Source organism: Sparus aurata, chromosome 22 (assembly GCF_900880675.1).
Source record: "Sparus aurata chromosome 22, fSpaAur1.1, whole genome shotgun sequence".
In the NCBI taxonomy this organism is placed as follows: Eukaryota; Metazoa; Chordata; class Actinopteri; order Spariformes; family Sparidae; genus Sparus; species Sparus aurata.
This window is the reverse complement of record NC_044208.1, coordinates 2,096,179-2,119,880: the sequence shown is the minus strand read 5'-3', so window position 1 is coordinate 2,119,880 and position 23,702 is coordinate 2,096,179. Positions and strand designations below refer to the sequence as shown.

Below are 23,702 nucleotides of genomic sequence, written 5' to 3'. Positions count from 1 at the left end.
GATTGCACTGAATCGACCCATGGCAGACTATTACTCTCTTTCTGCCTGGTCAATGCTAGTAAATACCAATGACAAGAAATAAAAGCCTGTGAAGTTATTCTGATAAGATTAAATAATAAATTATAAGTTAATTACCTGATATTAGCTGGCAGGACTGGCCATCAGCTGGAATGGCATTGATGCATTTACAGATACCATTGGATATGTAATCGCAGGCTCCGTATAAGACACAACTGCTGTATGGCCAAGCATATTGTTCTTCACATCTACACTGGAAGCCAGTGCCAGTTGAGGAACACACTGTCAGAGGAGATGAATACTGTTTATTAGTATTATCCTTTATAATATGTTTGTTATCAAGTTGTTGCAAGAACATCATGATTGCCACTCACCTGTTGCGACACTAATGTCAGAGATGTCTGTGTTGTTATCAAGTTGAATGGGAAGAATTGTAGCATTCAAGGATGACAGTAAACGCTCAAATGTTTCTACATTAGAGGCTTTCACTACAACATCAATGATGTAATTCCACTGGCCTGTAAGCACTGCACACATTGAAATTAGAAAAAGTAACAATGTGAATTTTTTAAGCATAAACAAATAAGAAGACTGTTAGGTCCATCTTTTGGGAAAAAAACGTCATGTCATTCTAGCTAAGAGTTAGATGAGAAAACAAGAGAGAAAGACTAATTTCCTTATGCTAAATATTAATCAATATCCAGGATACATTTTGCTTAGCTTAGCATAAAGACAGGAAATGGGGAACACTTGCCCTGTCCAAAGCTGAAAATATCCCTCTACCAGCTCACTTATTACAGTTTTTCTCAATTGTTTACACACAAAAATTGGTACTTGAGACACAATGACCACAACATGTAACTTATGCACCAACCACCTGAACCAATTCTGCTGAACTACAAGCACAATTCCTGCATTACACTCAAATTGCAGTTCTAAAACACACTTTTTTCAAAACACTACACACAATTCTCTGCATTTGGCACAATTTTCATGAAGAAAATCTCTTGCTTTCACAAAGAACACTTTGTCATTCAAAATTCTAAAGTGAATTGCCCTACTATGCACACTGACTCATCAAATGGGCAAACACCTGGACACCCTACACAACACACTCATTCCACCAGATCAGCTCAGGTACGTTGTCATTTGGGACAACGTAAGTTTCCACTGGACTGCTCTGGTTTGTAACTGGTTCACTGACCACCCACGCTTTATAGTTGTTCATCTCCCTCCATATTCCCCTTTCTCCTGGAAGACGCATGTGGATATATAGCAGTTGGTGCTTTTCATGGCTGGATTCACCATGATAGGTGATGTTTCTCTTGCTGCTTGGTCAGGGAAAACATGGCTTGTGATGTGGATGAGGTGCTGTGGCCAGACCGAAACAGAGGAGAGCATGCTGCACAGTTTTTTTTGTTTGTTTGTTCATTTTTTACTGTAACTGTGTAAAGTAAATTATTCTGTTGTTTTGTGTGTAGACCGTATATTGTTATATATGCACTTTGTGTAAGTTGGGATGTACACTGTGTACATTGTGTTTGTGGGAAAAATAAAATATATTTGTTAAGGTGTATTTGTGTGTTCTGACTATAAAAACAATATTCTCAAATATTTTACAACACACTTATGTATGTACTGACTGTAGTAAGTGTAACTGAACAAAAAAGGCCTAAGTCTTTGAAGAAGAAGTGTTGTCCATTCATCATAGTGTTTTACATTGAGCACATCAGTGTTCAACTGGTTCTTATAAATGTCTATTCATTTGATGGTTTGTGTGTGTCATTTGAAAACAAAATACCATTTTGAGAAGAAATAACATTGTTTTGAATGTAAAGTTTCCTTTTGCAGGAGAATTGAGGGGTTTTGCCCATTGTGTGTGTGATTTTTGATTTGTGTGTAGAGTTCTGAGAGCATGAGGCATGCTTTCAGAAAATGTGTGTAAACAATCGAGAAAAACTGTAACATGCTGCACCACAACATTAATTAAAGGTCCACTTTGTAAGAAAGTACATTTTTGAGTCTCATTCTCAATTCTTCATAGACTGACGCTTTGGGAGCTTTGTAGGTTGGGTGGACCGCCATCCCAAAACATCATTATTTGACGGATTTGCGGTTGGGAAACTCAAAACGTCTGTATTGTCAGTGATAAAATTAATTGTGTTTTAAAGGGGGAAGGGTTTTGTGCTGACTATTTCTTCACTTCCTGGAAACTATGCTGGTTGCCAGCAACCTTACAACATCCTAACAGACAAAACATGAATCCGGACTAGCTGTTTCCCCCTAACTAGAAAGGTCATGCTAAGCTAAGGTGATCTCCAGGTTTTAACCTCACATTTATTGAAGCTTATATGGCGAAGTTTCAGGAGCAGGACCACACCTCAACATCGCCAACTTTTGATATTCCTATAAATAACCACCTGACCCTCTCCTCGTCTTCGCTCTCGTATTCTGCGATCTCGCACCCAGAAACAAGATCACGCGACATCGCCTCGCCCGAGCACATCCAAACTTTTGTACGAGCAACATCAGGCTCTACTCACCTCATCATGGACTTCGTATCACTATCCCCGTGGGACGATCTTTCAGACGAGATCAGGATCACCATTCATCTGAAGCCGACAACTTTCCCGTCACCTCCGTACCCGAGACCCTGATTCCAGTGGCCCTACAGCCGGCTAGGGCGCAAGCGAGTCCGAAGAGCACCAACTTCGTCTCATCCATGGTTCGCGTCCCGCCTGGTTCATCTCTCCTCAACATCCAAGATTATCTCCCCCGTGTCTCCCAGCCCACCTTCTTCCGCAGCAAAGAGAGGACGGAACAGAAAGTCACCGTCATTGCAGTTCGCCACAGTTCGCCGACTCCTTCACCTTCAAGAAGCGAAGCCTCCCGCCATCTTTCCGCCAACACCGGCTGAACAACTCGCCGGTCTCAACGTCTCCACGCTCCGGTGAGTTCCCCGACCGGCTTTCATCTTCTACAGTCACCGATTGGACAGTAGCCACTCCCCAGAAAACTTTAAACGACAAATGAATTCTGTTTCACCGAATGGACTATAAAGCCAAACTTTCTCCACACGCATGTTAGCTTCTTCCGTCAACACCAGCTCTCTTCCGGGTGACGTCATCAGACGCACGCAACACACCGCGACGTCGACGCTCCTGTTAAAAGGGACAGTACAATTAAATACTACAGCCCAAAGACAGCAGAAAGCTCATAGACAACAGAAAGTGCAGCAGCAAAAGTGGAGACAGAGATCCTCATCCAGATCAAATGACTCTAGAGTTTCTGCTACCACCTCTCGTCATCACTCCACTCCAAAGGGAGTGCCCAGATGGATTTCAGGACCCTCCAATTCCCATCAGGATTTTCATCATCGACACCAGCAACCTACAACACCTAGGGCAACGTCATGGTGCCCACTGTCATCCAGTTGTAGCATCACAACAGCCAATCTTTGAAAAGAAAAAAAAAACAAAAGAAAAAAAAAACTCATGGCCACTCATTCCGTCAACACCAGATCGCTTCCGGGGGACATCATCACGCACACCCCTACAGGCAGTGACGTCGACGCTCTTGTTAAAGGGACAGTATAATCAAATAACACAGCCCAAAGAAAACAGAAAGAGCCGCAGCAAAAGCAGAGACAGAGATCCTCTGCCAGATCAAACAACTCCAGAGTTTCCGCCACCACTTCTCATCATCACTAAACTCCAGAGGGAGCGCCCAGATCGATTCCAGGACCCTCCAACTTCCATCAGGATCATCATCATCAGCCACAGCAACCTACAACCTCGAGGGCAAACGCCACAGTCTCACCGCCATCCAGTTCCAGCCATCACCACAGCTAACATTTGCGGGGGCTCCTGGCACAGGGATGCCAGTGCCCCCTACTGCCTACTTCCAGCAACCACAGCAGCCTGTTCCAGCCTCGGCTCCTGGCACCGGGATGCCAACGCCCTCTGCTTCTTGTGTCCAGCAACCACAGCAGCTCGCTTAAAACCGGGGCTCCTGGCACCGAGATGCCAGCGCCCCCTGCTTCCTGTGTCCAGCAACCACAGCAGCTCGCTTCAACCGGGGATCCTGGCACCGAGATGCCAGTGCCCTCCACTTCCTGTTTCCAGCAACCACAGCAGCCCGCTTCAAATTACTGTCCATTCTTGCACTACATCATGTAAATATGTATATACGTCGATTCGATTCTATTTTCTTTCCCTTTTTAATTATAGCGTCTATTCTATTGTCTATTTTGCTATCGCTCTGTTCTCGTAATATTCTGCTGCTGCGACAAACAAATTACCCCGTCTGCGGGACATTAAAGGATCCTGATTCTGATTCTGATCATGGCACCGAGATGCCAGAGCCCTCTGCTTTCCGTTTCCAGCAACTCGCTTCAACCGGAGCTCCTGGCACCGAGATGCCAGCGCCCCCTGCTTCCCGTTTCCAGCAACCACAGCAGCTCGCTTCAACCGGGGCTCCTGGCACCAAGATGCCAGCGCCCTCTGGTTTCAAACAACCACAGCTGCTCGCTTCAACCGGGGCTCCAGGCACCAAGATGCGTGCGCCCTCTTCCGCCTATTTCCAGCAACCACAGCAGATTGCTTCAACCAGGGCTCCTGGCACTGGGATGCCAGCGCCCTCTGCTTCCTGTTTCCATCAACAACAGCACCTCGCTTCAACCAAGGCTCCTGGCACCGAGATGCCAGCGCCCTCTGCCGCCTATTTCCAGCAACCACAGCAGACTGCTTCAACCGGGGCTCCTCGCACCGGGATGCCAGCGCCCTCTGCCGCCTAATTCCAGCAACCACAGCACCTCGCTTCAACCAAGGCTCCTGGCACCGGGTGCCAGCGCCCTATGCAGGGATGCAGGGAGCTTCCATCTCCCAGCCCCATCAGTCCCAACAGCTCATGTCGGCTGGGGTCATCGGCACCGGGATGCCAGCACCCATTCTTTCCCGTCAGCAGGCAACCACTAACTTCACTTTATACACAGCTACCCACACTGAGCCGCACAAATAAACCAAACGAGAGCTTCCGCCTTCTCTCGCCTGTCGTCGGCAGCTCCACCAGCACCCATACCTCCAGAATAGATGTCATCTACCCCTTCTGTCATCTTTCCTGTAATCAACGGCGTAGATAAGTAAGGCAGGCCCGTCATGCACCAAGGAGGTCGTTCGATTCGCAACGGCTTCAACAGTACCAGATGCACCGTGTTCCAGTGCTGCTTCCTCCACGTTAACTCCTTCTGCGGCGGGGCCCACGCCCACCACGAATGCCCGTACAACCTACCCCGCCAAAGCTAGTCCTCATAAAAGACTTGAAGAAGAAGACACTATCCTCTATCTCTTTCGAAATAAAAAATTCTCAGTCGACCATAACCAGGCAGATTCAGTTGACCGCACGCTCGCTAAGGAAGTTAAGGAAGGTCCAGGAACAGACCAGTGCTTTCAAAGTCCTCCCTATTCACTCCGACGTCTGCCGTTTCTTCAACATCCACTGGCGTGGTACATATTACTTCGCCGTTAGGCTCACCTTTGGTTGCAAAGCAGCGTAAACTCTTCGACACCGCACCTGAAGCCCTCAGCTGGATCCAGTCTAACAATTTACCCCCACCTCATCGCCACCCGCTTCCGGCATGGTTACCCTGACTTCAGTCTTCTCCGACCTTGGGGTCCCATCGTCACAGAGAAAACAGAGGGCTCCTCCACATCCCTTGAGTTTCTCGGAATCATTCTTGACACAAACAAGTTTTAGACTTCATTCCTGGTCGGAAAGCTCAACCGAACCTTCTTCTGCGCCCCACGCCGCACCGAACGTCAACTTCTGTCCCTTCTGGGCCACATCAACTTCACCTTACGCATCATCCCCCAAGGGCGAGCCTTTATCTCCAACCTACCATCCATCACTTCTTCCGTCCCATCACTCTTGACCTCCATCTCCATGGATAGCTCGAGCCTTGCCGAAAACCGTCTGTGACTCAACCTTCTCACCAATTGGAACGGAATCATTTTCTTTTACGACGACCAACCGACTCACCCGCACGACATCCATCTGTACATCGATGCTGCTCCTTAGGCCGGTTTTGGGGGGTTTCTACAATGGAAGATAGTTTGCGGCAGAATCGCCCTCAAAGCTCGCTAATGAATGCCAGAAGTTCAGAAGCTTGGCACCTCACACAGATGCCTTCCCTACGCCAGTCGGGCGTCGACATTCAACTTGTAAATCCAGCGTAAATACCCCTGACAAGCGACTCCCAGAGCTCCATCATCAACAGCCTATCACCCTCGACCCTCTCTTCCTCCTGGACAGCTTGGAAAGCTTCCATTACTTTCACGACCAAAACAACACAACCTTTCCGTCATTCAATCTCATCATCGCTACTTCTTTCAGTACTCACGCCCATTCCACCATGAAAATTAATCACATCATCAAGCTTACCTTAGGGGTATCAGCTTCTTTTCTAAGACAATAACCGGCAGTTCGTTAGTGGTTCGTCAAGCCCTCACCAACTTCCTCTCTCTGCCGACTTGCAGTTAATCTGCCTCCACACTATCCGTTCCAGGTATGGCACTCCGCGAGTCGCCCGAACCCTGGAAGCCATGTTCTTGCTTGCTTTTCGCTTTCCTCAGGTGCTCCGAATTCACCACCTCAACCATTCACATCGACCAAAGCCGCCATGCATGCATTTCAGACTCGTCTCGCTTTTCAGACCATTGTTTTCTATTTAAAGCTAACTAAAACCAATCGATCTGGTCCGCCTACACACATCTTCTACTCTAAGGTCCAATCACCACCGTATCCTTCCAAACCATTGCTAACTTTTTGCAATTCTGCAAATGTCAGAACATAACTATGACAGATTGTCTCTTCATCTCCGAATCCGGACAATGGCTACTCAAATCTGGTTCCACAATCACTTTCGCCACGTGCTCTCGTTGTCTGGTGTTTTACCTGTTAACTACTCTGGACACTCCTTCAGGATTGAAGCTGCCACTTCAGCCTCCCGTAAAGGCATCCCAGAACACTTCATGCGGCCCATGGACCGCTGGTCCTCCCAAACGTTTCACCACTACATCCGTTCAGATCTCAAAGATCTCAGATCCGCACAATCTCATCTTAAATGATTGGAGGTTTTTGGGGGTCCGTCGCTGCCCGAGTGCGGCGGCGGATTCTCTACAGAACTTCCCCACAACGCACTCGCAGAGCTCGAAGAACTAAGATCTTCAACGTTTTGTTTTCTCTTTCTTTCATAATAAATCGTTTAAACGTATCTTGTTGAAGGTGTGGTCCTTGCTAGTGAATTGAAGCTTATATGGCAAAGTTTCAGGAGCAGGACCACACCTCAACAGCGCCAACTTCTGATATTCCTATAAATAACCACCTGACCCTCTCCTCGTCTTCGCTCTCGTATTCTGCGCCCCTCCCCCCAACCCAATTTCTCTCTCCCTGTTTCTTCTTTTCTTTCCTCTCCTTCGTAGGACCACGAGGGGGTCCGTCGCTGCCCGAGTGCGGCGGCGGATTCTCTACAGAACTTCCCCACAACGCACTCGAAGAGCTCGAAGAACTAAGATCTTCAACGTTTTGTTTTCTCTTTCTTTCATAATAAATCGTTTAAGCGTATCTTGTTGAAGGTGTGTTCCTTGCTAGTGAAATGCATAGCTATGAAAGTGCCATCCATCTTTTCATCATAAATATATCCCAAAATTCAAAACTATTTTAATATAATTTCCAATCATTTTAATAATCAGACTAACCATTCCTTTTCTCCGTGGTGTGAGGTGGAACATGTTCTTGCTCATTGTTTACCTGAGACAAAAAAAAAAAAAAAAAACAGATGTCAGGATCAAATAAATGCTTTGTGCTTTTTAACAAGACCTGTCATCAGGCACAAGGCCCATATTTTCTGTTCAGTATCATAAATACAGTGGACATACCAGTACTGCCGGACTTGAATATTGAATGATGTTGCCTGTTTCCAAAATAGTAAGTGTCACTAGAAGGGCAACAATGGACAAGCCATTCTTAGATATTGCCATTCCTTTTGAGAAAGGAGAGGGAAAAAAATATTTAATCGTGGCATTGTTTTATACCATCTTGTTTTTATTAGAACACAAAGAATGGGTGCAGAACTTCACACAATGCTCTCAACTCTGACATCTACTACTGAACTGATTAAAGTGTAGCTAATTATTAATGCCCTGAGGGTTTCTTCAATTAATGATTATGTCATTGATTATGCTATTCATATTTACCAGTTTTCTCGGATAAATTCCTCATGTGGCTTTGGAGCTGGTCCACATTTTTAACCATCGACTTAAACCTTGCCTGCACCAGATACACTGATGGGAATGAATTCTTCTAAAGGACATTTTTCTTAGAATTCTACTGATACAATTACGTTTTGTAAAGGCTGGCTGAAATGTAAAAGGTTTTGCTGAGAAATGTATATATAGATTTTAGGTATGTATTTTGTATCTTTTTTGTAGCAGCACCCCCAGTGATCATTGTGGGGAAATTAAGCCTGACAATGCCGTGATTAGATCGGAACAATATCTGTCTGGGTGGTTTCTTAAGATAGTTCCTTAAATCCCTTATATCACTTAAATCATGTTGGTTATGTTCAGACTGCAGTTTTTTTGCATATTGTAGCTACATTGATTTTAGAATCTCCACTTCTCTTCCCACGTCTGTAAGCTGCGTCATCTGAGTATGTAGTTACTGATACATTAATATGCTTATTTACTTGCAGTCTTAACATAGCCATTAACAGGCAATCAACCAGTTGCATCATGGCCATTGTTAGCTGTTGCTTTGATGCCACTGTAATTTCAGCACTTTGGTCATGAGTCCATTCATTAGTTACTTCTGCCTATATATACATATATATATATATATATATATATATATATATATATATATATATATATATATATATATAAAGATATATATATATGTTGTTTATTTTTTTGTTTTTACAGTTTTTAATATTTTCAATTACATAGTTGCATTTGTGTGTGCATGTGTACACCCCTATAGTTGACACATATAGTTGACACAACATCAGTAGAAAAGTGAACCTAAAGAAATGTAATTACACAATGTTACATTGCCAACATTAAGTCTAGTGACATCTCTCATTACAATGTCAGACTTTAGATGTCAGTCAGGAGAGTGGGATATGCCCTAAATACAGCAAAAATTCAGCAAATCAGCACAACCAGGTAACATTAGAGGTAGCTAAGTTACATATTTTTTCATTACCTGCATGAACCCAAGGATACAAAGATGTCTGAGCCTACTTGTGCTCATGAATTATATCCATGTGTGAAAAAAGAATGTATTGTTCATATAGAGACAATAAACAAAAAACTCATTTTGTTAAATATACACACCTTTAATGGCTTTCCCCTTTCAAGGTAACTAAAACTGCATTTGACAGAGGGGCGTCCACATATTGGTGAAAGTCAACAAGATCCAGTGTTGCTTGAATGGCACACCAGCTGAGGATTTAATTTTTTAAGATGTCGAAATGTAGACCTGTTCGGAATTGGAAGTGGGTTAGAAATGGATGAATATATTTAAAAATATCCTTCAGTGAATACATTTAGTCATGTGTGTATTTCCAGTGGCACACACAATTTAATGTACTTGAGTGTACACTTGAAGATGTACGATTTGGGCAGTGATTTAACACAGCACAAAGACATGATGTATTTTCACCATTGTTATGTCAATAAGTTTTCAAAAGCAATTAGTGTGAGAAAACCATCTGGCTTGCGAAGGTGCAGCATATGTGACATCAAAAATGAACTGATGTCACATGCTTTAAGTACTCATTTGTTTGGAAAAAATAATCTGTCTCTGTTGTGACCTACAGAAATGTTCTCAAGACATGGCAAACTACATTCCTCAGTCTTGGCAAACTTCCCCTCACTTCTATCATCGTTGAACTGTATTTGGTTATCAGTCCCTGTGGCACTAGATTAGGGAACCCTAACAGTTACAACATGCAATGAAAGGCTAACAAGTTTTATTGAGTGTTCACTTAAAGAAATTATGAATTTTCATATTGATGTTACAGGACTATGTAGTACAGTATTTGGAAGACTGTTACTTGTTGAAGGTTCTCAGTCACCCAGATCGTAGTTATTCTAATTCTGCTGTATCGTAAGCAACTGGACTTTCAGTTGAAGATGTTTCACCTCTCATCCGAGAAGCTTTTTCCATTCTAAATTGAACTGACTCACTTACATACAAAGACCATGGCCTCCATCAATCCTTGCACTTATCACCAATTATCATATAAGCATAAGGAAAATTTGAAATTTAGCTAGGAAATAAGAAATGTTTCTTGGGGAAAACAGGAAATGATCCATGAAGTTCGAAGAAACCCAAGACCAATCAGCGTAATCATCAATTTAAATCTGACTTGACTATTGTTTTTTTATCATCAGATCTTAAACACAAAACAACTAACATGCCAACATCATACAAGCAGTCTGTTTCTACTATGAATAAATCTGCATTGGCACAAGAAAGTGCAACAGCTGCACCACTGCACGTTTCATGGAAAACCTAAAAAGCTATTTACTGATGCTGAGTTGATCAAAGAGTGTACAGCAATGTGGCTGCTGAAGTTTTAAGTCATAATGAGAAAAAAAACAAGAAAACAGGTTTGTAGCTTTGAAAGCATGTGCCACTGTTGGCTAACAGCAACCAGAAGAATTAAAGTTGTATGAGCGCTGTTAAGTCATAAAGATTGTCTCATCCCATCACTGTCACTTCCTTTACTGAATGGTGAGTGAGCATCTATTTATTTTTGCCCATTTGTATCTTGTTGTGATGATGATAATACTATTTACAGCAACAGCAATAATAGCTTCCTTTTTATAGTACTTTTCCTACTTGAAATGCTACAAGCTCAATTAAAAAGAACAAATGAATTGAGGAACCCTTCTATAGGGTGTGGCTACCACGGTGAAAATCAATCATGATAGTAGCATAGTAATGAGTTTTAATGGAGGCTCTACCCTGTAATCCAACTATGGAAAAAAAATGCACTCTGTCACAAAATTAAGGCTTCAAAAACGATAGTTCTATCTCAGAAAGATAAAAGAAACCTGCAGGTCCTTGGCTATTGCAAGGCAAGCAATTATCTTGCACAATAAGCACTATTTACGGCCTTGATGCAGGTAGGCTAGGTGAATGGTGACTTTTGGTAGTCACACATTGCATAATGCGAAAAAATTCTCATGCGGAAAACAAATGAATCTCGATGGGCTGAGTAAGTTCTTAGGCTTATGTCTATGTAGAGTAGAGAATTACTACAAGAATTCATGATAGAGTCTGAACTCTGACGTACCCTTGGATTGTATTTATTTTAATCATATTTTTTCATTTTATGATTGATTAGATTTAACATATTCAGATACATTCATAATTGCACACTGTCACTTTGAGCTGAGACATTAGTAAACCACATTTTATATGCTCAATTCAATTATTTGAATGTACTGTTTTTGTTTTTAGTGTCAGTACTATGCAAACAGCACCTTTACTTCTGCCAGATTCATAAATGGACTTAAATGTGAAAAACATAACTGGTAATGATAAACATGTGTTAAGTCAACTTGCCGAACTATCACATATATCAAACTCTCTATATGAGTACTTTCTATCTTACAGGAACACAAGCTGAATTCCAAAGACAAATCATTGTGATTTCCATTTGACCCACTTCAATGTCAAACCATGATTATGTATGATTTGTATTACCCTTGACAATACACACTGCATGGAAACATAAGCCAATAATGTACAACAATTTCACAGAAAAACACTCCGCCAATACTGTGCAGCTTAAGTAGACAAAGATGCAGAAAAGTCAAAGCAAACAGATTGATGATAAGGGAAAATTATTTCACTGTAATCCCAATAATTTTACATGCTAACACACAGAATGTATAAAGCTATGGATTGTTGAAAAGGCACAATAGAATAACCAGAAAAGGGATCACAAAGTGAACAATCAGCTCCCTCATTGAGAAACCTATTCAATATAGTCTCAACAACTGAGCATTTTCTCAGACATGAAAATCAGCCAACTTTCTTACCATTGCTCTGTTTTCAACTCTCTGCTGCTGTGTAATTGTCCTCCTTGTATTCAGTAAACACCTTTCATTACAGAAGCCTGTAGAGTGAAGAGTAGTGGAGTGGCTGTTAGCCCGTATGTGGAACTATGGGAAACCTGCTTGCGTGAAAAAACTTCCTGAAATATAGTAAGCCACACACAATGCTGGCAGTAGTTCAACAGGTTTCGTATTCCCTCTGCTTCCCTGTCTGATTTTATCAGTTATCTTCTTGTGTAAAACAAAGATTATATAATCACAGGGGAAAATGGATTAACAGGTTTCCAGAAATTATTCTATCACAACTATTTACAAGGAGAGCATTCAGTTAAAAGGTAAAATGATAGCATAAGTAAGGTGTAACAGACAAGAACCCCAGTTATTGTACTTTCATTGTGCAATTCTTTAATACCTAAATTAAAAAATATTAATAATATTAATTAATATTTACTGAACTTAAGCAAGACTCTCAACAGTTAACAGCAGACCGTAGCTCAACAGTGCATGTCAAGCAGTCACTCAGCAACAATGTCCCTCAGGACATCTACATGGACTTTTTGTTGGTTGGTGGTGTTAGGGATTTTCCCATTTCCCCATTTCCCATGTTAAAAATTAACAAATCACTGAGTGACTGTATCTGCTTGTTTCAAGGGCATTGCCAGGCCTAAGAAATACCTGGGCCTGATGTCATTAGTTTAGCTGCATTTGAAGGTTCAGCATAGGTTTAAACCAGTGTTGTTTGGGGAAGCCCCATTGCTGTGTCCTTATAGGCTGTGGTTTAAACCACAGTTCTGATTCAGTATAAACCTCGGTTTCTATACCCTGTAAAAAATACTGTTACGCTACATAAATCCATCATATCTAGATTTAATTTAATCCAAGGCTGTCCTCCCAAGATAGCAAGTAGAATAGGAAAACATATGTTCTGTATGGTTTAGCCATAGTGATCATTTAATCAAGTGTTCATTGCTAGAGACATAAGTATAAGAAAACAGTTATGAAGCTCAAATCATTTTAACGTTTTTTTTTTTTTTTTATTATCTCATGAAGCAACACTGTCATTATAGTGGAGCTGTTAAGCTCAATATTCTTGCTTTTTGTGAAAGAAGCATGAAACTTTCAGGGTTTGTTCTTGATGACATAAGCTTTAATTTAAGATGTGGAGGCATTCTTAGTTTGACCTCTGAGGTCAACTAGAGGTCATTGACCTCTGTAATATGTCATTTTCATGCACAAAATTGTAAATGTGTGTATCTTAGGATCTAAATGTGATAGAAATGTAAATCAAATATGTATTTCCAAGCTTCTGGGCATAAGGAACTAATGTATGCCATTGATAGCACTCTAAGAGGTCAACATCATTAAGTTTAGTGAAGGTTACTAGGAATGTGAGTGGTTTTAAGCGAAACTCTAGCCAAAAAGCAACCGAGGCTTTATTTGGGATTGAATATGAGTCAAACCTTTGTGTGAAAGCATAATTACGACGAAAGAGGCACTTTAAGATTTACCGTAGTTTCGGTTTTGGGCACGTTAATTTTGAACAGGAGAGCTAGGGGCATGACACGCTAGCATCAAAATAGCTATTTTTAGAACACTAAGAAGGCTCGACACAACATGAAGCTTTGCTCGTAGCATCACCAGGGTCTCTACTCATGAACACGAGCATTGAGAACATTGTTTGTGTACACAGAGTTTATGAAAAAGAAGGTTTTTGAACTACTCACATTAGCTGCTGCACCTCCTGCGCGTCGCTGTCATGCCAGACAAAAAATGTCGATCCCTGAGTGCGACCTGACAGGCAGGAGAGTAATGGTGAACCGCTCCTCAAGCGAACATATCACCATGAAATGTTCTCAGTTCCTTATTCATGTTAAGCTAAGAAAAAATATATTGCCAGTTTTTTGTATTTTAATGTTTAAATATGCAAATGAGGCCTTATTTCATGAAAAATGCGCAAATTTGCATACGTTTTAAAAAACAAAATCAGATTGTCAGGGCGGGGGGTTAAAGGGAAGAACTATGGAAATATAGGAGTTGGACCCAAACGCAGATAATCAGAGGACAAGAGGCAGCAATGAGGGGAACAAAAGGCGAGCTTTAATAAAACTAAAGCTGAAGTACAAAAACCAAAAAGGAGCAAGACCAAAAACGAGACAAAAGCAAAGTAGCAACCAAGAGAGCTAAACAAAGTGCAAACAAAAGGACAAAGTACAAAATCAAAAATGCAGATTGCAAAACTCAAAATCCAACACATACCATGAGACACGAGAGGAGGCAAGGCAGGAACATGGACATGAACAGACACTGGCAGAGACAATGAACGGACAAGGAGTGCAGGGGATTCACAGACTAAATACACAGACTAATGACCAGACAAGGAACAGGTGAGGAGAGAGGAGCCCAGGTGAGGTAACGAGAGGGAGGAGCATGGAGGACAAAACACTGACAGACAGAGGGAGACAGACTGCAACTAGGAAAATACACAGGAGAACTTAAAGAACACATGACACAAGAGGGCATGGAAAATCAAAACATGAGACACAAGACACACAACACAAGAATACAGAGACATAAACCCAGAGTCATGACACAGATCAAGTGAAAAAGCCAGGCTCAAAATATTTTTTCATTTTGCTGTCATATTAGATGGGAAAATAATTACAGAGGGGTTTATGGACATCTACTTCTGTTATCCTGTAAATCAGACTATATAATCCAGTACCTGGCCTGTAGACCTGTTCGCAATTTTGTGTTGGGGGAATTTCTAAATTGAACTGAGTTAGTGGGTCTCTAGACATGAAAAATCACCGAGGTGCTCGTCCGCCATAGTGCCACGAAATACATAATTGTCAGATCAAATATGGCCACCATCGGCAATGATGAAAATCCAACTTTTTTGTTTCTGAATGTAAATACACATGTAATGCCTCTATTTAGACTTATTATTTAGACTAATTCATTTCTGATATTATTATGACCATATTGGGTGATTTTTTACCTTAAAAGGTCATGGTCAAGGTCATTTTCCTATTCTGAAGACCTTGGCCATAACTTGGCCATTATTAGGAATAAAAACCAGATGTAATAATCTAATTCTACTGAATCTGACATTTAACATTCATTGCTAATATCGTTTTGTAACATTAAGGATCATCTTGTCATTGAAATGGCAGTGTCAAAGTCGTGTGCATGCAAGTTAGTGGGATGGTTTTTACAGGATGATTTTTCCATGGCAGAATACGGTTCATGAAACTCCAGCAGCACGTCAGCCACATAGGCCATTGTCACATTTGTCTGCACACTTACATACTGTGAGCAATAAGGTTGGTGGTAATGGCTTCAGACATTTTGATGGCAGGAGTGTGCCAAAGTGCTCCTTCCATCCATGTTCTGTTGGCTCTAGTCTTGCTTTGGGATCCTTGGCTGTTGCAAGCAAGTGGCATGCCGTATGAACCAGAAAGTCAAAAGAAAAAGAAAAGCCTCTCGTTGGATGTGGCCTCTGATCCCACTACTTTCGGGAGGGAGAGCATCAATTCTAGCACTTCCTCCGGTGTAGATTTCTACCTTGAAGTCATCAAATGTCTTAGCTGTTGAGTTGACCTGGCCCTAGCCAAGACATGCACCATGTTCTTCTCAGCCAACACTGCATCTTTCTCTGTCAAGGTGTCTGCCTCTCCAAAGTTCACTTTCTGAGGGATGGGTGTGTGTCTGTTCTGCCAATGATATCGATGCCTGTTATTGAGACTGTAAGAGTCACATCTCGATGTAGGAATCTAGTACAAGATGGATGAACTCCGGCTCTTGGCAGAGGGATGATGTTGAGCTGATGTTGGCATTGATGACAGCACCTAAAGAGAGGAATTGTGCTAGAGGCATCTGCCGCATCTTCGACATGAAGTCTACCACAACATGAGTGGCATGAGTAGACTCAGACCTCCATTGGGTGAGATCAAGTTGAGGCTCAATCTCACTGACAAGTTTTGACTTGTTGGCATGAGCTTGAAGGTCACCATCAAACAGGGGAGATGATGAAAGCACATCATGAGAAAGTATCTGCCGGATACTCATGCCCTGCTCCTTAGCAATGTCCATAATCCATAATGTGCCTCGGCCATGTCTTTGGATAAGACAAACTTCTGCTCTTTTATACTGATTGTCGGTGTCTTCTGTGATTGTTCATGAACTGAGGTAGTTTTCTCTTTGATACAGTTGTGCTAATTTTCCTGGTCTTCTAAACCAACCTCTCCTGCCTGTACGAGCAGTAGACGTGCTTCCCATTTGGAGACAGTTGAGCAAGCGAGGAGCGACACCTCGGTCAACAGTCTGCTTGGTGGGCAGATTGTGCAGTGGAACAGGCACACTGAATGTCACTGAGTATGGATTCAGCCAGTCTAGCACAAAGTCCAGCAGTTTTTAAACATTTTGGTTGAATGTAAGGTAGCGAGTGGTTCTCAGTGCATGCTGGAGATGGCATTCTGTCTGTTTCAAAGTGTGGCTGTTTGTGAGAAAGTTAAGGATATTAGTGATCATCCCAATCTCATGGAACAAGAGCTCAAACTCTGTTACAGCATTTGCATTGTGTGTGGTTCCTATTACATAGTGACCTCCAGGACCCTTCCACACTCGCTGAATGGTCTGCTTGACCGTCATTTCACGTCCCACGGCACAGAACCAGCCAGGGCAATCAGGCACAGCCCACTGACCTATAGACAAGCGCTGGTAGGGCTCAGGATGTGTGAATTCTAGCATCTTGATTTGTTCAAGATACCATGAGCCATGACGAAGGTAGTTTTTGCAGTAACATTCTGGCATAGAATCCTTTATATTAACCATGTGTCGGTTCCAGTTTCCTTCTCTTTCAGAGACTACAGCATTTTTGATGATTGCCACCACTTCCTGCCAAACTCTAAAGAAATGGCAGAGCTCTCTCTTCACTTCACACCTTCTCAAACGCCAGAAAGTCCTGATTCAACTTGTGAAAACTTTAGCAACCTTAGAAATCTTTTGATACTCCTGGTAACATACAAAAAAGTTTTACCTTGTCCGCTTATTTCCTGTGAACTCTGTCTAGTGTTGTACAAATACGCAGTATAAGGGCAGACTGTAAATTTCAGTTAGTTCACATTTACAATGTTTTTGAGATTCTTCAGAATAGGAAAATGACCTTGACCATGACCTTTCAAGGTCAAAATCACCCAATATGGTCATATCAATGGCAGAAATGAATTCCTCATACCATAATTAGTCAAAATGCAGGTATTACATGTGTATAAACATTCAGAAACAAAAAAGATAGATTTTCATCATAAGCTGATGGCGGCCATATTTGATTAGACCATTGCGCAATTCCTGGCACTATGGCAGATGAGAACCTCTGTGATTTTTCATGTCTAGGGACCCACTTACTCAGTTCAAGTGAGAAATTCCCCCAACGCCAAATTGCGAACGGGTCTACAGGACAGGTCCAGGATTAATACTGTCAATAGCCAGAGTTTTTAGAAATAATAATTTTCTGTGATAAAATTGGGGTTTTCGTGTAAAATAGGCAAAACCACGTGGAAATATCTGAGTTTTGCCTTTGTGTAAACAGGATCTTATTTTTCCACAGTATGTATGTTACGTGTGTTAGGGTTAGAGTGTGAGGTGTGTGTCGTGGTCTGTAAACAGCAGACTCAGTAGTATAATTGTGCCATTGAATCTTTTCTTGAAGCCCATCTAAAATACATTTGCTAAACTTAGCTAAAAATCATCTGCTAACCTTTCTTTCTTTGAGTGCTAGCTACAGTGCCTTGCAAAAGTATTCACCCCCCATGAACTTTTCCATATTTTGTCATGTTTTAACCACAAATGTAAATGTATTTTGTTCAGATTTTATGTGATAGACCACAAAGTTGTGCATAATTGTGAAGTGGAAAGAAAATGATACATGGTTTTAATTTTTTTTTTTTACAAATAAAAAACAGGAAAATGTGGTGTGCAAAGTATTCACCCCCTTTACTCTGATACCATTAAAAAAAATCCAGTGCAACCAGTTGCCTTCAGAAATCACCTAATTAGTAAATGGAGTCCATCTGTATGTAATCTATTCTCAGTGTAAATACAGCTGTTCTTTGAAGGCCTCAGAGGTTTGTTAGAGAATATTAGTGAACAAACAGCATCATGAAGCCCAAGGAACAGACCAGACAGGTCAGGGATAAAGTTGTGGAGAAGTTTAAAGAATGGCTAGGATATGAAAAAATATCCCAAGCTTTGAACATCTCACAGAGCACTGTTCAATCCATCACCTGAAAATGGAAAGACTATGGCACAACTGCAAACCTACCAAGACATGGCCTTTCACCTAAACTGACAGGCTGGGCAAGGAGAGCATTGATCAGAGAAGCAGCCAAGAGGGAGAATCTGTCCACAGGACAACTATTAGTTATGCATACCACAAATCGGGCCTTTTTGGAAGAGTGGCAAGAAGAGAGCCATTGTTGAAACAAAGCCATGCAGTTTGCCACAAGCCATGTGGGGGGCACAACAAACATGTGGAGGAAGGTGCTCTGGTCAGATGAAACCAAAATTGAAGTTTTTGACCTAAATGCAAAATGCTATGTGTGGCAGAAAACTGAACACACCATCCCCACTGTGAAACATGGTGGTGGCAGCATCATGCTGTGGGGATGCTTTTCTTCAGCAGGGACAGGGAAGATGGGAAGATGGATGGAGCCAAATACAGGATAATCTTGGAAGAAAACCTGTTAGAGTCTGCAAAAGACTTGAGACTGGGGCAGAGTTTCACCTTCCAGCAGGACAACGAGCCTAAACATACAGTCAAACTTACAATGGAATAGTTTAGATCAAAGCATATTCATGTGTTAGAATGGCCCATTCAAAGTCCAGAATCCAATTGAGAATCTCTGGCAAGACTTGAAAATTGCTGTTCACAGACACTCTCCATCCAGTCAGACTAAGCTTGAGCTATTTTGCAAGGAAGAATGGGCAAATATTTTAGTCTCTATATGTGCATCGCTGGTAGAGACTTACCCTAAAAGACTTGCAGCTGTCATCGCAGCGAAATGTGAAAGTATTGACTCAGGGGGGTGAATACTTTTGCACACCACACTTTTCTGTTTTTTATTTGTAAAAACCATGTATCAATTCCCTTCCACTTCACAACTATGCACCACTTTGTGTTGGTCTATCACATAAAATCCCAATAAAATACATTATCATTTGTGGTTAAAACGTGACAGAATATGGAAAAGTTCAAGGGGGGTGAATACTTTTGCAAAGCACTGTATGTGTTAGCTGTGTGTCAGCTGTGTTACGTGTGTGTTATGGGTGTGATAGATTGTGTGTTAGGGTTAGCTAGAGTGTGAGGTGTGTGTTGTAGTCTGTAGTGTTGACCAACTAATCATGGCTAAACATCATGTGCTAGTAAAGGGGTCGGCAACCCAAAATGTTCAAAGAGCCATATTGGACCAAAAAAACAAAAAACAAATCTGTCTGGAGCCGCAAAAAATTAAAAGCCTTATATAAGCCTTATATGAAGGCAACACAGGCTGTAAGTGATATTAGCCTACTATCAAAATGACTAAGTAGGCTACAAATACATAATGAGCATTCATGATTAAATGTTTATTTTCCCTGCAGCGCATCCTGGAGAGAATGACACACCACGTGACTACTCTGCTGTATGATATTTGGTGCTTTAAGTTTAACTTCCATTACAATATTAATGTATTATGTTATGTTCAGGTGGTTGGTATTTATTCCTTTGTCATTTAAACACTTCAGCACATCCGGACAGATGTCCTCGCCCCGTGTTTGGCCTTTCAGTGGTATTAATTCGATCATTTCTTCTTGCGGCCCATCAGAGTTCACATACCTGCAAAACAGCACTGTCTGTTCGATATTGATCACATCACACGACTCATCACAGGCAATTGAGTACGCTGGAGCTGAATTAATGTCCTTGATTTGCCGATTGGTGATGTCGCCTGCCATTTTAATGGCCCTTTCTTTCACCGTCTTTGCGGAGAGAGGCATGTCTTTAATTTTCTGGATTATCTCGGTTTTGTTTTTGAAGTCTGAAAATAGGTGCTCTGATATTTTGATGAATGAATCCTTCGTGTAATCACCATCCGTGAACGGTTTTCCACGCTTTATTATCTCTCGGGTTGCAACAAAACTTGCAGCAGTAGTGGAGTTTGGAGATGCAATCCACTTCTTAAATCTACCTTTGCGCTCCTCTAATTTCTCCAGAAGTACTGCAATCGCACTTTTTCTCTCACTCCCAACTGGGTAGTCGGCTGCAAATTTAGCATGCCTTCCCTGGAAATGTCTTTCCAAATTACTCTTTTTATTGTTTGACAACTTCTCATTACAAAGCAAACATGCAGGCAATCCTTCCGCATTGGCAATGAAAGCAAATGATTTGGTCCATTCTTCCTTGAATCCTCTGTTCTCATCAGCTATCTTTCTCTTTTTCACTTTGGGATCCATGGCCCTTGACACAACCGCCGGTTTGTTTACAACAGCCACATGCCTGGCACGGCGCCGCGCTGAAACGTGTGTCACAGGCTATGACGCAAATCTTCGTTGACAGAAATGTTGAAATTTAATATTTATTATGCACATTTTTACAGCATTGGAAAACGTTAAGAGTGTTTGTCCTCCTACAGAAACCATATTAAAATAAAAAATATATCCCCCCATCCATTTTCATTCATTTTTTAAGAGGCTCCAGGGAGCCACTAGGGGGGCGCTAAAGAGCCGCATGCGGCTCTAGAGCCGCGGGTTGCCGACCCCTGTGCTAGTAGATTTAGATAAATGTCCTATGCCCAAGAAACCCAAATCGCAAACAAATGGGGATCTTTGTGCTTTGTGTCAGTTGGACACCAATGAGGTACTACTAGTCTGCTGTTTATCGCTCTGTACTGTTGGACAGTCAAAGGAGAAAGTGAGAGAGAGAGAACAGCAGACAACCTTTTAGGGTCCCAAGTGCTGGAACTTCTGAAACCACACCCATGCCACCCCCTTTGCCCCACCCTGTACCTCAGAACTGTGGGAAAATAAGATCCAGTTTATAAGAAGGGATAATGCAGATATTTCCACATGGTTTCACCTCTCATTTACACGAAAACCACAATTTTATCACAGAAAACAATTATTTCTAAAAACTCTGGCTATTGACACTATATTCTGATTTACAGGATAACAGAAGTAGATGTCCATAAACCCCCCTGTAATTATTTTTTCCATCTAATATGACGGCAAAATGAAAAAAATATTTTGAGCCTGGCTTTATCACACAATCTGATTTCGTTTTTCAAAATGTATGCAAATAAGCAAATTTTTAATGAGATAAGGCCTCATTTGCATATTTAAAATACAAAAAACTTGCAATATATTTTTTTCTTAGCTTAACATGAGAAAGTTTCATGGTGATATCTATTATTTAATTTTTTTACCCTATTCACCTATAGTGTCTCACCTTAAGCCACTCACATTCCTAGTAACCTTCACTGCACTTGATGATGTTGACCTCTTAGAGTGCTAATAATGGCATACATGAGTTCATTGTGCCCAGAAGCTTGGAAATACATATTTGGTTCACATTTCTATCACATTTAGATCCTAAGATACACACATTTACAATTTTGTGCAAATGACATATTACAGAGGTCAATGACCTCTAGCTGACCTAAGAGGTCAAATTGAAAATGCCTCCACATCTTAAATTAAAGCTTAGGTCATCAAGAACAAACCCTGAAAGTTTCACGCTTCTTTCACAAAAAGCAAGATTGTCCATATTTTAAGAGCTTACAGCCCAACTATTAGTGTCAAACTAATAAAATATTGAGTAGTTACATATCACATTATTTCATCCCAGAGGGGTTATTAAATCTACTGAGGAGGTCAACTGATGCCAACCATGCACTGTATACATTTATATGGGAGAGAGGACATGAGGTCAGTCTGTCAGTAATTGAGGCAGATGAGAGACTTGAATGTAACAATTCATATAACTGTAGTGTAAGAATGCAATTTTACAGTGTGATGAAAACTCAAATAGGTATTATGCAGTACTTGCATAATAGTACAAGGGCTGCACAATATGCACGTGGTTTCAGGGGTTAGACAGTTGGTCCTGTGGCAGTTAGGCTACAAATTTAATCCCTTAATCTGCCTTGTGTACATAGAAATGCCTGTAGGCAAGACACCAATCTCCTGCATACCCCTAATGGGTTCGGTCAAATTCAGCGACAGTCTCCTTAGCTGCTGTGATGATGATGTGGCATTGATCCAAATCAAAAGGAATCATAGTCACAAGTCGGCAAAAGCATTAAAAGTCCAATTTGTAAAATAGTGTGTTGACTCTCATTCCTAAATCATCAAATACTGACACTTTGGGTTGGTAGGACGGGCCAGCCACCAACCCAAAGTGAGAATATTTGGTGAGTTGGGAATGAGAGTATATTACAAACTGGACTTTTAACATCAACACTTGGAACCTGTCTGGAACTTTATATTAACAAAAACTTTAAATAAGCACATTCTGTACCTATGTTGGGCACCAATTACAAGAATCTCCATTTTGTCATTGTTGAGCAGGAAGGCCAACAGCCTCAAAGGGTTAGGGTTCAAGCTCAAAGATGCAGTACAATTTTCGTATAGGCCTACAAGGTCAAATTTAGAGCATGTTGAGGACTCAGTATGACAATTTATTGTTCCAGTTATGATGGACCTACGCTGTCGATTGTACGGCTAAATTAGTGTGCAGTAAGCGTTCCACATTATTATGACTTATGTAAATGAGTTAACATGGTTGTTAGTGACCAATACCTAAAAACTGTAGCAAAACAACAAGCTCAAAATTTGAAGGGCGTTGACCTTACAGGAATCTACTTTGAAGGGTCCTTAGCTACTGTCAGACTGATATGGCTGCCACAGGATATGTCATTTTATCTGCACACCCTCAATGCTGCTCTGTTAAATAACACCTGAGAATGTGTGACATCTTTGTGATTCAAAAATTCGGTAGGTCCTCAGCCTGGTAGGGTGAACTCAAACAGCCACAGACACGAACAAGAAAAACTTGACTTACCTTAATCAGTGTAACTGGAGCCATATCTTTTCTGCTGCACATTGTAGTTAAATGAGAGGCATCTACAACAATGAGGACCCATTCACTGTGGGCGTGTTAAAATTTGAATTGGTCACAAAAGATTTATGTGCATGCCTTTTAAGATCAGGAATGTGGAAAAGAAGTCAAGAATGAAAGAGAAAATGTAGGTTGCACATTATTTGAGTTTTTGCCACTTTGTGAGACATTTTCATGGAAGACATTTTGACATGCCACTTAAAGGAGTCATCACCCGGAAATCGCAATTTCTCTCGTTAAATCATGCATATTGGTGTTGGACCTCTGTTGAAACTTGCCTGAAAAGCTGGAGTCTGAAAGTGGCTTATTTTTTTCGCTTTGGCTCTTTTTCCGAACAGGAATAGCACACAATAGTGCGCGTTCCTAAAGCACGAGATTTTGACTCTGCTCCTGTGGTGACGTTA

The 23,702-nt window shown here is 41.5% G+C and overlaps 1 protein-coding gene across 1 annotated transcript in view; it reads right to left on the bottom strand.

Annotated features, from left to right (window-relative positions):
• The window catches only part of LOC115573544 (adhesion G protein-coupled receptor F5-like), a 71,038-nt gene extending 57,036 nt beyond the window's left edge, over window positions 1–14,002 (bottom strand). Inside the window, exons 1-7 of the mRNA XM_030404354.1 lie at window positions 13,871–14,002; window positions 12,132–12,208; window positions 9,411–9,555; window positions 7,953–8,056; window positions 7,773–7,824; window positions 393–545; window positions 136–300 (exon numbers count right to left, since the gene is read on the bottom strand). Coding sequence (XP_030260214.1) covers window positions 136–300; window positions 393–545; window positions 7,773–7,824; window positions 7,953–8,054 — 472 coding nt within the window. The 5' untranslated portion in view covers window positions 8,055–8,056; window positions 9,411–9,555; window positions 12,132–12,208; window positions 13,871–14,002. The remainder of the gene's footprint in view (window positions 1–135; window positions 301–392; window positions 546–7,772; window positions 7,825–7,952; window positions 8,057–9,410; window positions 9,556–12,131; window positions 12,209–13,870) is intronic.
• Window positions 14,003–23,702: the final 9,700 nt, after the last annotated feature.